The 14,824-nt window shown below is 40.4% G+C and overlaps 1 protein-coding gene across 1 annotated transcript; it reads left to right on the top strand.

The window, feature by feature from the left end:
- The first annotated feature begins 3,700 nt into the window (after positions 1–3,700).
- On the top strand, positions 3,701–6,163 carry LOC149040061 (uncharacterized). The gene is made up of 3 exons (XM_089181511.1): positions 3,701–3,746; positions 3,858–4,413; positions 4,777–6,163. The coding sequence occupies exons 1-3, from the start codon at positions 3,701–3,703 to the stop codon at positions 6,161–6,163; spliced, it is 1,989 nt and encodes a 662-aa protein (XP_089037637.1).
- The last annotated feature ends 8,661 nt before the right edge of the window (positions 6,164–14,824 follow it).

The raw sequence follows: 14,824 nt of genomic DNA, 5'->3' as shown, positions 1-14,824 counted from the left end.
GCTGGTGCGTTGTGTAATCCAAATGGCATAACGACAAACTCGTATAATCCGAATGGCGTTGCGAATGCTGTCTTTTCCATTGAAGCCTCACAATTTGGAATTTGCCAGTATCTATGGGCGAGGTCTAGGGTAGAAATGGATCTTGCCTTTCCCATCCTCTTGATGACTCCATGGCATTGGGTAAGCATCGAATTTTGCAACTTTGTTGAGCTTTCTGTGGTCAATGCAGAAACGAATTCCACCATCTTTCTTGGGTACAATTACAACTGGTGATGCCCAAGGGCTTGTGGAGGGTCTAATCACACCCATTTCAATCCATTTCTTGTCGAGCTCATCTTTCACCAACTGTCTTTGGGACAAGGGAATGCGGTAAGGTGCTTGTCGGATCAGGGTTGCATCTCCAACTTCAATTGAGTGCTTGAAAGCTTACGTTCTGCCCGATTTGTTCATGAAAAGATATCTGAACTTGTGAAGCAACTCTTCCAGTGCAAATCTTTGTTGAGAGTCGGGTTTAGGGTTGATATCAACTTTTATCCCATCTTCATCACCAGATGATTTCTCAGTGTGGAGTAAAAATTCCTCCAAATCTTCCTCTTTACAACTCTCTGCACTGTGGCCTTCTTGACTGTCATCTAAGGCAGTAAACACCTCTACCGTCTCAGGCTTCTGCCATTTCTTCAACAAGTTAACATGGTACACCTTCTTCTCTCTACGCCTTCCTGGAGTCTGTACCTTGTAATCAACTTCAGCTACTCTTCTCATCACTTTATGCAGGCCATTCCACTCAAGTGGCAACTTACTTCTTCTTGCAGGTTCAAGTATACGCACTTCATCTCCCACTTTGAGGTCTCGTGGTTTGGACTTCTTGTCATAGTAATTTTTCTGCTTCTTCTGCGCTGTAGTCACATTTTCCTTGACTAGTTCTGATACTTCCTCTAGACATCTTCTCATCTCCAAAACAAAGGGACTTTTCTGTATGCAAAGAGTAGGTAAGGATGGTGCTCATCCCATTCCTTCTGACTACTTGCTCTGAATTTTCTGATCATCGACTTAAGTGTTGCATTAAATCGCTCCATTGGGCCATCGGTCTGTGGGTGATATGGGGAGGTCCTCAAACGACTAATGTTCAACAAGAGGTACATTTCTTGCAACAGCCTCGACATGAAGTTCGACCCTTGGTCTGTGAGGATCTTGTCAGGAATCCAAACCCTTGCAATCACTGATACAAGCTCTTTGGCGATTGTAATTGCTTCTGTGTTGGGTATGGGTATAGCCTCTAGATAACGCATCGCATAATCGCAAATTGTAAGAATATATTTGTTGCCATTGTTGCTCCTTAGGAATGGTCCAATAATATCCATAGCTATTCTCTGGAAAGGTTTCTTAATCAGTGGCAGAGGGATCATCTCAGCTCGTGCTCCATATCTCTTTCCTTGCGCTCTCTGGCAAACCTCACATGTACGGCAATGATTGGCAACATCCTGGAACACACCAGGCCAGTAACAGCGCTGTAATACTCTGTCCTTGGGTTTGTTGATTCCAAGATGACCAGCTGCGGGTATATCGTGTGCAAGCTTGAGAACTGTGCTGCATCACTGTAGGGGAAGTACCAACTGTTCCACAGATCGATTATCTTCACTGACACTTCCCTTTGATACCCACTGGCGATATAACAAGCCTTGTCTGTAAAAGAAAGTTGTTTCTGATCTTGTTTCTTCCTGCTGTTTAGGTGCTCTTGCTAAGGCTCTCGCTTTCTTTAAGGTTGGGTCCTCTGACTGCCACTTCTGAATTATCTCAGGACCTGCATCCTCAGGATTAATACTATCTGATGCGGTGGTTTTGGTTTTGGGTTCTTCTTCCTCGGGTTTCCTAATCTCATCTTGTATGTTACGCAGTTCCCTGGTTTGTTCTGTAAAATCACTCTTAGCTTCCTTTTTGTCAGAAGTCTTATTTTCTCAGCATCTTCAACTTTTCTCTTCTTTTCAGCCTCTTTTCTTGTCTGTAATCTTGTCATTACAGCAAGATTGTGCGCACAGTTTGATTGGCTTGAGATTTCTTCTGACAAGTCAAAGTCCTTTATCCCTATTAAAAAACATCTACTGGTACTCCTGGTACAAGAGCTACCTTAGTCTTGTTTATCCAACCACCCATCTCCAAATCCACTTCTGCTGTTGGATAATCCACTGAATCTCCATGAACACAAACAACGTTTATAGTCTCTCCTCCATTCCACTCTTCGTTCTCCACAAGATCAGCTTTCACAATAGTTGCATAGCTACCAGTATCAAAAAGCATCTTTACATCTCTTCCCCCGATTCTGCCTTCACGCATGCACTTGCTGTTACTTGGGTTGCATACTCGCTGTCGACGTGATTCACTGACGAAAGCAGGCTTGGCATTATCTTCATAATTTGAACGTTTACTTCCGGCTGAGATGTAACTTCCGGTTGAGAAATTGCCACTGTATCACCGGTTTTCAGCTCCATAAACTCACTCAAAAGATCAATCAACTCTGCTTTGTTTTTATCACCGAAGTCAATATGTCTCTCCACGCACATATCCTTCAACCTATCAAAGGTAAGTGTATTCCGCACCTTCTGTCTGGTTTTGTATTCCATAGCTTCGAAATCCATTACTTCTACTCTTCTGTGGGTCCTTGCTTACTGATGTAAAACCTTTGCAAGGTTATCTCGACACTGCCACCAAAAATGTCATGAGGCCAGGAGACAATCCTTGTTTTCCTTTTTAAACACTTTATTATTTATCTTAAACTTCTGAAAACCTTATGATCTCTAACCTTATCTATAGTAGCCGATTACATCATACTTATTTCTGAAACAGTATATTTAGCAGCAAGAACATTTTAGACGCTAATGATGACATATCCTTAAAAATAACTCAATAGAATGTTCCGGAATATGGAGAAGTTTGTAGCTCAGCTTATGCAATAGCGTTGTGGTAAATCAATGCTCCATTAATCTCTGGAGAATTCGTTACAGTAGTGTTAAGACAATCGCAGACGACATCCTTTTCTGGGGATAGAATGATGAAGAGCACAACCTTCGCTTAGAGCAGGTATTGGAAAGATTAAGGAAAATTAGATTGAAGCTCAACAGAGGCAAAATGAAAATCAAGACCTCTCAAGTACCATACATTGGCCACATACTGACAGCAAATGGATTGAAACCAGGTCCTAGCAAAGTGCGAGCAGTGGAGGAAATTCCATCCCAAGAAGACAAGCCAGCACTTTTAAGGTTCCTTGGTTCCTAAATTCATACCTAACTTATCAGACCTCACCCAGCCCCTCAGAGAGCTTCTGCACAAGGATGTGGAATGGCATTAGCTGGAAAGGAAGGAGAAATCATTTCAAGCTATCGCAGATAACCTAACAAGAGATGCAGTACTCCAGTATTATGATGATGACAAGCCCATGACAGTATCAGTAGACACATCATCCTATGGACTTGGGGCGGGTCTAGTGCAGGAGGGTCAGCCAGTGTGTTATGCATCGCAATCTTTGAACTCTGCTGAAAGAAATTATGCACAAATTTAAAAAGATCTGCTGGCAATCGTGTATGGATACACTAAGTTTCATCAGTATGTGTACGGCAGGAAAGTAAGGGTTGAAACCGACCACAAACCCCTGGAGCCATTGTTCAAGAAACCATTATTTCAAGCACCACAAAGATTGCAACAAAAGATGTTGAGGCTTCAGTGCCATGACCTGCGAGTGGAATATGAACCAGGCAAGAACTTGTACATTACAGACACTTTAAGCTGTGCCCCAGAAGGAAAAAGTGAAACTGTAGCCAAATAAAAGGATGAAATTGAGGTTATCATCATTGAGAACTCGCCAGCCAGTGAGGAGAAACTGGAACAGTTGGAAGAAGGAACCAGAGAAGATCCAACCTTACAGAAGCTCAAGAACACAGTATTTAATAGATGGCCGCAGAGTAAGTCCGAAATAGAACCAAAGCTTCATGAATATTGGAATGTCAAGGAAGAAATCATTGTTTGTGATGATCTACTGCTGAGGAATGACAAGTTTATTGTACCAAATGCACTTAGGAGGGAGATGCTTAGTCGAATTCACAGCAGTCATCTAGGCATTGAAAAGTGTAAACACAGAGCCCAGGATGTCTTGTTCTGGCCCGGAATGAACCAACAGATAGCAGACATGATATCCAAGTGCAGAACCTGTAACACGTACAGAAATGCTCAAACAAGAGAACCACTCAAGAGCCATGAAATACCAGGAAGACTGTGGCGGAAAATTGCAGTCAATCTCTTTGAACATGACAAACAAGATTATCTGGTCATGGTTGACTATTACTTAAAGTTCTTTGAGATATCACACCTGCCTAAGAGCAGAAGCAAGACTGTAATCAACCACGTCAAACCCAACTTGGCAAGGTAGGGGATTCCAGAGATAATAGTCAGTGACAACAGCCCTGAGTTCAGTAGCTATGAATTAGAATTTATCCTCATTGCAGACATGTAAATATAAAGATATCAAGACCAATAAAAATAATTCTTTGGTAGAATAAAACATAGTTCAAAGTATCAATTTAAAATCTATTTACATAGCCCTAACAATGTTTTTCTTTAGGCATTGGTGTCTAATGTTCATTAAATTTGTTTGTTATTACTACAAATGTATCCTTCTATTAAATCTCCAAGGGGCATATGCATGACGGACAATGTATGGTGCACAGCATCTAGTTCTCTTTGTTCACTTTCACAAAGTTTTTTCAGTTTACTAACTTTCATAGATAGTTGCCTAAGTTGCGCGAACATAATGGCAGACGAGGAAGATTTTGACGTTGGAGGAGATTCACTTGCAGCAGCATTTGCGGACGTGTTGTCATCTTTAAATCATCACATCGCAATTAAATCTGTCACCCCAGAAACTGCTGATGAAAACTGTTTTGCCCCAGGAAAGGAGGAAAAGGAAACTCCTGGAAGACCACGTTTTCACATTTCTGCTGAGATGTTGGAAGAATTGCGTGAATTGGGATTCAGTTGGATTAAGATTGGAGAAATGCTGGGTGTTTCAAGGTGGACGATTCACAGGAGAGTAGAACAATATGGTTTTCAAAATATGACAGGATTTCATCATCTGCCTGATGAGGAACTAGACGAGATCGTGAGAGGCTTCGTTTCCGACCGTGGACGAACTTCTGGACAGGGCTATGTTGGAGGTTACATAAAAGCACTTGGCTTAGGAATTCAAAGAAAAAGGTTAAGAGAAAGCATGACAAGAGTAGATCCACAGAATACTGCACTTCGATGGGGCGTTGTTGTTTCCCGTAGGACTTATCAAGTGCCGTGGCCGAACTCCTTGTGGCACTTAGATGGACATCATGCTTTGATACCCTGGAAAATTGTTGTTCACGGATGCATAGATGGCTTTTCGAGAAGAATAATGTTTCTGAGATGTAACTCAAACAATCGTGCAGAAACTGTACTTAACCTGTTCTTAGATGCCATAAATCGTGATGGAAACCTTTGGCCATCAAGAATAAGAGTTGATAAGGGTGTCGAAAATGTCCTAGTGTGCGATGCCATGGTTCAAGCTTGGGGGGAGGGAAGGGGGAGTTTTACTGCTGGTCCTTCTACACACAACCAACGCATTGAAAGACTGTGGAGAGATGTTTTTCGATGTGTATGCCAACTTTATTACTATCTATTCTATGCTATGGAGTCCACTGGTATCCTCAACATAGATAATCAAATTCATTTGTTTGCTCTTCACTTAGTCTTCATTCCAAGAATCAACAAAGCCCTTGACGAGTTTTGTGAAGCCTTTAATCACCACAAGGTTCGTACAGAAGGAAACTGGTCACCATACCAAATGTGGACAAATGGCATGTTCCATGCTGACAATCCACTATCACATGGGTTACTAGACGAAGAGCCATCTGAGATGGAAATATATGGAAATGACCCCCAGGGACCATCTCCCACTAAAAGAGATAATCATGTTGTCATTGACCCTGTGGATCTTAGCCATGGAGATTTACTGAACTCATTTGTTTTCGAACATCTGGATCCACTGAGACCCTCAACTGAAATGGGTGCAGATATCTATACAGAAGCTTTAGAACTAGTATTTCAGAGACTTGAACAACTTGTTGATTCTGGAATATATATGCCACAATAATATTATTAATGGAGCATTGCTTTATTAATACATGCTTTAGTTCCTCAAATGTAGTTTCCAGGATATTATGTCTATCTACAGTTATAAAATTGGTCTCTCCTTCTAGGATTCTAATGGTCTTCCAGAAACAATTTTCTTCTGCAGATATCTAAGCATCTCAGTTGGTTCCATCATGTCTTCTGGGAACTCATTTACAACTCGGCTAAAGAAGTCATATGGCCTTTCTGTTTTTTGTTTTTTTTGCTCGATTAACGCTTTCCGCGACGCTGTGGAGCATTGATTGACTTTCCGTCGAACCTTCTGACAATACTGATGTAGATGGGGAATCCACTGTTAGCAACGTATCCGAGGCTCGCCTTAAAGGCCTGCTGCTTCGGCAATTTTGTCATTCATTGCCTTTTTGCACTGCAAGTATTCCTTGTAATGGCGGACGAACGCTGCACGTGAAACGCTATCGTTCCCAAGCCCATATCTTTCTGATCCCGTGGCTTGACCCAGTCCCCGAGATAAAATAAATATTTTTCCGGATTGAATTGAACGAATATATACGGATTAAATTAAATGGATATAGAGCGATTAACTTAAATAAATATATACATATTAAATAAAATGGATTTTAAAAATATTCCATATATATATATAAATATTAAATTGAACAAATAAAAAATAATTTACATAGATATAAATATTAAACTGAATATATATAAAATTATTGAATATTGCTACAATCGGCTTGCCATGCCAAAACGACTAAAAAAAGAGTTTATAAGCAAAAATCTCGTGGTTCATGTGACCCGGCCCTGTCCGTGCATGATAACGTCAATCATCATCAAGATAACACGCGTGATCAGCGTGTGAACACCTCATTGGATCACAGTTATTTGTCATGGTGTTGAGGGCCCAATGACCACTGGGTACTATTGCGCAATTTTCCATTTTGTGGCGGAGGAAAAAAAAAACGGCAGCAAAAACAAAGGCATTTTATGACTGGGCTAGCACAGGTATCCCAGTAATGAATTTGTGTCTTCGTGCCACCACAGAAACAAAGCATTACTGCGTAACAATTGAACAAAGCATAGAAATTTACTGGCACACCTTTATGCAAGTTTCTAAAATATACAAACAATGATTATGAATATTCTTAACGATAAAATCCTCTGATGAGTGATCATCACGAAACAGGCTTGTAGGGATGAAAGTATAGTCTCTGTTTCTTCCCTATCTCTATACATAGTGCGCTCTACTTCTACGCATCAAGCATTGCAACAGAAAAATCAAAACACAGACTTTCTATATATATATATATATATATATAACTAACTGCAGACAGTACTGTTTCGGCCTTCTGGGCCTCATCAGTGTAGTGCTGATGCTAGGATGGAGGAAAGACTATATAGCCACCTCAAGTGATCTCACATATGTGGGATCATCTAAGCCATGCCAGAGTGCTCAAACTAGAAAAACTAGTGAGCATGCATAATGCTAGCAGCAATGACTCATCCTAGTAGAGTGCTCAATTTGGACATGAAAGCAAAGCTTTGTATGCCAAAGAGCTATATCTAACTGCAGACAGTATTGTTTCGGCCTATATATATATATATATATATATATATATATATATATATATATATACATGTATAATCTTACGTGAGGCACATGTCTTGATAGAGAGCTCGTGAGATAGATTTCTAGCAAGCTACAATCAACCTGACAACTAACTTGCCGAGACTTTTCTCTTGTGGTATTGTCCTATGAGATGACCAGTAAAAATTCCCAAACCATAATAGAAAGAAAAAAAGCAAACTAGAGAAACATCCCCTGTGAGTAGGGTTTCTGATGCAGACTCCTTAATTAGTAAAACGCCTTGGACACTCCACTCAACCAACAAGGAATTAGTGGTCTCTGAGGATAATCTTGACTCCTATGGAAATTGCCCTTTTTCAGTCATTGCTCCCTCATTCTGGAACAATTTACCAGACTAAATAAGAACTGCAGCATACCTAAGTTCCCTTAAGAGTAAAGTTGAGACCTTTTTATGTAGTCATTCCTTATAGCTTTTGAACACCTCAGATTTGTTTCTAAATTAACAAACATTCAACTTATGATGTAATTTTCATATGTATTTGGAACTTTGAGAAGTGCTTTTGGTCAATTAGTACAAATAAACAGTTTCATTTCACATTGCTCAAAGATGATTTGTTTGTATGTGGAGTATGTCAAGTTATATGAGTTAGCCATGTCAAGGACAAATATTCATCTGAAAACCAAAAAAGCTTCAACAGACTACGGTTTATTATCATATTTTGCAAGCATCTGTCAATGATGTGAAGATCTTTCAAAACACACTCACAAATTTCAAGTCTGGCAACAATCCAAATATTTTATTCACATTATAACCTAGCTTATTTGATAGTAGAAAATCAAACTAAATGAAAAGTTAAAAGTCTTGAAACAAAACAAACAGCAGTTTTATTATATACTAATTAGTGCATGGCTGTTCAGCCATCTTTCTGTTACAGAGGTAACTTTCAATTGCTTTACAGCAATCCACAGCAGTTCCTGTTGTGTCAAAATCAGTGGAAAAACATTACAAGAGTTCAATGAACTATCCATATGAATATATCTAATTTCTACAATGTAATCTATAATTAGTTAATATTACATACTAACGCTAATCGAAGAGGATTTTGTAAAACTGTTCTTAAATCTGTCTTACAGTGCAAGGTCACAAAAGTGCATGCATGTCTTAAATCATAGCATATGCTAAAAATGGGAGGTAAAGGTTTCCTTAATTAGCGTATGGTTAGTAATAATTTAAGAGTACACACAAATATTTTCATGTTGTTGAGTGATTGTGAGCAGGCTTAGGCCTCCTGATATTCCGTGCGTGGGCATATGAAGAGCAGTGCTCTCTGCTGAATGCACTCCAGCTCATATTATAAATGCTCAAGCACCATAATTGATAACATTAGGTATGCGTGTAAAATGAAACAAGCATAAATTTTCATTAAAACGTTGGCACTCTTCAGTTGGATGAGGAAATATGTTATAAACTCGTAAAAACTACACTTAATAATAATAACTTTATTCATGTGTCAATTATAAAAGATAGCAGTAATGAAACCACTAAGTAAGGACACAACAAAATAGTTTAAATAAAATAGTAAATAGCTAAAATATTGATATTCGAATAATTTTCATGTAAGATATGTACAGATTCTATCTCTAAAACTAGCTCACTCTCTCTACTACTCTCTAATAAATAACGAAATATTAATATAAGAATAATTTACATGTAAAATAAGTAAATCTCTCTCTAAAACCCGCTCACTCTCTCTACTCACACACTCACGATTGTAATTCATCCATTCGCAATATAAATAATTAATTAGATTATGTTTATAATTAAATGAGACTGAAAATTTGCGGTCAGCAGAATTAGGCCAGGGCACCTTGATTCCCAAGGGAATGCTTGCCAGAATGAATAAAGTTAAATCTTGGAATAGCAAATTCTTTAACTCTTAAGTTATACACTATATGATTTGTTGAAAATAAATCTTGTATATAACTTGGTGCTAGCTTAAATTTTACTTTATACATGATGGTCGCAATATCTTGCAATCTACGGTTCATTAAGGTGGGCAATTTTGCCCATTCTAGCAACTGCTTATAGTTAGTATTCCAGTCACAGAAAACTGCCCTAAGACCCCTCTCCTGGACACGCTCCACTTTTTTTGCATCACTTCCCCTACAAAAATGCCATATTGTACTGCAGTATGTCAAATAGGGCAAGACTGCAGCCTTATACAGTTGCAGCTTAGCAGTGGTTGGAATCAAGTTGCGCAACCTTGTCATTACTCCCACTCTCTGACTAGCTTTTTTACAAAGCTCACTTATATGGTCATTAAAAGTCAATTGAGAATCGATGTTTACACCTAATAATTTAATGTTCCGATAGTGGGAGACTTTATTACCGTCTATGTCAATATTGATATTAGCATCTTTTTGCCCGCTAATGAGCATGCTACCGTATTTGGCAAAGTTTCCCTGTAAACAGTTCTCTTTGTACCAACTTGTTGCTGCAACTGCACTCTCCTGTAATCTTGTTTGGATTAACTGGACATCTTTACTTGCTTCGAAAAACTGGTGATCATCTGCATACATGGAGATATTCGACTTCATTACATAAGTCAGATCATTCTGATAAAGATTCCACATCAAAGGCCCAAAGGAAGAGCCTTGAGGGCACCCTCTTTCCACCTTCCTCCATCCGCTCGTTGTATTCCCTAGCTTCACTCTTGCTTGGCGATTTTCAAAATATGATGCTACGAGTTTGAGGCTGACATCATCAAAACTGTATGCTCTCAGTTTAGCTAGCATGAGTGGTGGGAACAGACAATCAAAGGCCTTACTCATGTCAGTTGACTACACACCAACACACTCCCCATTGTCCAAAGAATTTCTCCAGCTCTCAGTCAGGTATAACAGGACAGTCTCGCAACTGTGCCTCTTTCTATATGCAGTCAGATGGTCACACAGGCGATCATTATAATGACCAGTGATTTGGGAAGAAAGGAGTTGCTCAAAGATTTTATTGATAACAATTTGCACAGTTACAGGACGATAGTTTTCTTTTTGCAGTTGATCATCTTTCTTGTGAACTGGGGTCCATTCTCCTTTCTTCCAGTCAGTTAGCCAATACCCCTGCTTAATGCAGATGTTAAACAGATTGGCAAGTGGTACAGCCAATTCACTAGCCCCAGATTTTAGTGCTTTTGGGGGGATTAGGTCCCAGCCCATAGCCTTGTCTAGCTTCAGCTTTTTAAACCTGTCCTTCACTTCACAGGGTTTCACGCTTCGGAAAGAGAAGAGCTGACTATTATCGTGGTTAGCCGCCCTTATAGCCATCACACTGCTGTGATTGTCAAAATCACCCAGAGAGCGCTTATTTATATCCAGTTGGCCAATACCATCAGCAATTGTTGCAAAATACTCCCCGAAAGCCTCAGAGATGTCAACCTTATTGCTACTAGCTTGTCCATTAATATTAAGTTTAATGTCTAAGACTTGCCTACATTTTGACTTTCATGACAGGAAGGGCATGAATGTTTTTTGGTTTGTTCTTGAGATCCTCGGCTTTTGTTTTCCAATAGCTCTTTATTGCTTTCCTACGCAGTCTAGTCGCCTCATTTCGCAACTTTTTAAGATTAATCAAATCCTCTGGAGCGTTTGTCCTCCTGTATCGCCTAGCGGCCCTGCGTCTTGCCCGTATTGCCTCCTTCCACTCTGAGTTCATATATGGCACATCCTGATCTCTAACACGCATTTGTTTTAATGGCATATGGTCATTGACAATCTCCGTCAGTAGTGTACTTATAAAACCAACCCGATCCTCCAAAGTTCTTAACTGAACGGAATTTGATAATTCTGGGCTTGACTTTAGCTGCTTTGTCTTGCATGAGAACATACACTAGTGTGTGGTCACTAAGACCCGGTTCGTAAATCCCACTCTGGACAAATAACTGTGCTTCATTAGTCAAGATAACATCAATGAGGGTCTTGGTAGTCCTACCAGCCCTTGTTTGAATCCTTGTTGGCTCTGTAATCATACACTCAAGTCCATGGGTCTCCTCTATATCAATCAACAACTTGCCTTCAGGCTTATCAGGGCGGAGTCTATCAAGGTTTAAATCCCCTAATAACACAAATGCATGTCCCTGCAGTGAAGCCCAGTTACAAAAGTGATTAATCTCCTCTTCCATTTGAAATTGATACGTGTTTACAAGAGATTTGGGAGGGCGATACAAGCCAGCCACAATAACACGTCTCCCTTTGAGCTCAACGTCCAAAACCAAGGATTCGACAGTTACGTAGCTAGCAGGAACTTTTAACCGTTTGTAGATCACGTTAGATGACGCATAAGCCAAGAGACCACCTCCTCCTTTCTTCCTGTCACTTCGGTAAAGCTGGTACCCTGGTATAGTAAATTGTGCATCGGGATAAGAAGAGTCAATTTTGGTTTCACCAATGAACATCACTTGAATTCTTAACTTTTGTATAATTTCCCTCATCTCTTCAAATTTATTCTGATAGCTGTTGATATTCAAATGTGCTATCAAGAAATTAGAGCTATACTTCGCTCGAGCAGCCATAAAACTTGCAAAATCACGGTCCTGAGAGTCAATCAGATCTGTATAATCCATGAAAGCTGGTTCATTCGTGAATAAATCTTCAAGAGTGGTGTTACCAATTCCATGAAATGGTAAAAGGTTATGCGTGGAGATAGTTATGCACGCTGAGCAGACCCAAGTCTTGATTGGCAAATCCTGAATTCGTTTGTATTCGCTGGGTGTCACCTTCGCACACTTTATGTGACTTAGCCCTTTACAACAATCACAGAGTACAGCCCGATGATTTCTTGCCAGCGTTCTTGAACACACACTTCACTTGGACTTTTCCGAGGGCCCGGACATCCCGGACACATCCCCGCTTATTGCCACACGAGTTATCTGAAATGTGGAGGTTGAATTTGGATACCGCTTGATCCTTCCCACGAGATACCTCACGCCATGTGACTCGAACCGACCAACACGACGAAGGCAGATAACCGAGTTTAATTCCGCTCGAAAATTCATACTGCTCGTCAGTTGTGTCATTGGAGCTTCTCCAACCCTTTCCGCCGTCATTTGTGATGAATAACAAGTTCTTTGCATGATTAATATGGCATATAAGGCCAAAATTGTCGGAGGACGGAGGCTTGCTTGGATTCTTTCTCTTCAACCGGGAAAGATTCTTCGAAAGAGCAAATCTCTTCTAGGGCTTGTTCGAGCTCCGAAGTGGGTTCCACGTCAATCCCCGACGAATTTTCCTCCTCTCGAATTTTACGCTTAAACTTTTCCTTGATCAATTTGAATCGCTCTCATACAGATCGCTTGTTTACACGGAATTTGGCGGTCTCACAGGTATTAAGGTGATTCGAAATTTCTTCCCAAATTTTGCCTCTTTCGACCGTTCTTTCTTTGAATTTGTATGGCTGACAGACGAGTATTTGCCGGCAGAGAAGGAGATCGTGCTCTTCCTTCCATTCCATGCTCGCTAATCCTGTAAATAAAGAGAAGGAAGATAAAACAATTTCACTGATTTCTCGCTCCTAACTGACCAAGGGAAAAGCATTTGGACCGTGTAGATTGAGGTTTAATACAAGATAAGACATCTTTCATTCAGAGGATAAGCGGGTTCAAGAGCTAGGGACTTTTTTTTAGTAAAGCAAGAAAATTTAACGCACGTGTTCAGTCGAAATGCTCCACCGTGGCTGTGCACAGTGCACATCACTTTTACAATTTTAACCAGCTTGTCAGTGGTTTTATTGCCCAAAACAAAAAAGTGACAAACAATGTTCACCTTATGAAGTTCGAAAATCTAAAAACATGCGGAAGTTTATGGGGAAATAATAGTAACAGTACTCACGTTGACTGGTGGACGGCATGTCCTCGACACAAACAGGACTGCAATCCGCGTGGACCAGGCATGCGCATTGTGGTCTACACGCGAAATTTACTTCCGGTCAGCCGTCCTCGAGGTCAGTCGTCCAGGTATCTTAAACTCTCTATTTTCTTCGGTGATCGGCAATCCAGCGATAGCGCGAGACGCAGTTTCTTCTAGCAGGGATACCAGATAATTGAACTTGTCGATTTTCGTGAGGTCGGTATTCGTGTGCACTGTGCTTTCGAAGCTATCCCAGAAACTTCGAAATTGCGTAACATCTCCTTTGAACTTTGGCAATGTGATCTTGGGTAGTCTTGATTTCGATGGCCGTGGTGCTGAACCCGTCGAATTAGGGTGCGAATAAGATGCTGATGAATCGAGGGGAATCGAAGCGTTAACAGAGGGTGATGTTGAAGCGGGTGGAATCGAAGTGTTGCTAGAGGTCGAGATTGTAGCGGGCAGATTTAAAGCGTCGCAAGAGATCGATGTTGAAGCGGGTGGATTTGAAGCGTCGCTAGAGGTCGAGGGTGAGGCGGGAAGAGTTGAAGCGTTGATCGTATACTTCTCTTGTGGTAAAGACATTTTCGGTACTGCGGGTGTGGTGCTTTTTGAGATGTTCGCGATGGCAGCCACGAGACGCATTTTGAAAAAATCGGCCTCTTCCACCTCCTTCATGATTTCGTCAACTTCGCTGGCGATTAATATTTGCTCGTCGAGCTCGCTGATAGGTTGTAATTTTTCCTTTAACATCGCATCTATCCTCGTTAGCCGGTTTCTCGTTTTCATGTCCAGTAGTGCGATATCCTTTTCCAAAATTGCATCCGATTCTTCGATTAATTTCGTAACAACTCCTCTATTTGCCACGCGCTTAGCTCGTAGTCGAGGAAGGGCCTCCGTCATCTTGAGATTGTCGAGACTCACTGCCCCACGTTGGGCGCCATGTTATAAACTCGTAAAAACTACGCTTGTACTCTTTGCATTCGTTTATTAACCTATCGAGATTAATTGTGTTCTAAAATTGTACGTGTAGAAAAATATATATAAGTAATTTGATCATAGCCTAAAACTGGTCAATCAAGTTGGAATAAAATACGATCTGAACAAACAAAACTATAAATGCGTGACTAATCGTTACATAACAATTCGATTACGAAATACACGTGACTGTTCGTGACA

This window comes from Pocillopora damicornis, chromosome 9, assembly GCF_964200805.1.
Source record: "Pocillopora damicornis chromosome 9, jaPocDami1.2, whole genome shotgun sequence".
Taxonomy (NCBI): domain Eukaryota; kingdom Metazoa; phylum Cnidaria; class Anthozoa; order Scleractinia; family Pocilloporidae; genus Pocillopora; species Pocillopora damicornis.
This window is presented reverse-complemented; position numbering and strand designations above follow the sequence as displayed.

Bases quoted from the DNA above. Each gene is read 5' to 3' on its own strand.
- LOC149040061 (XM_089181511.1), top strand. From the start codon at position 3,701: ATGTTGAGGCTTCAGTGCCATGACCTGCGAGTGGAATATGAACCAG. The intron at 3,747-3,857 runs GCAAGAACTTGT...AGAACTCGCCAG, and splicing joins GCGAGTGGAATATGAACCAG to CCAGTGAGGAGAAACTGGAA. The intron at 4,414-4,776 runs GTAGGGGATTCC...TTTCATAGATAG, and splicing joins GTCAAACCCAACTTGGCAAG to TTGCCTAAGTTGCGCGAACA.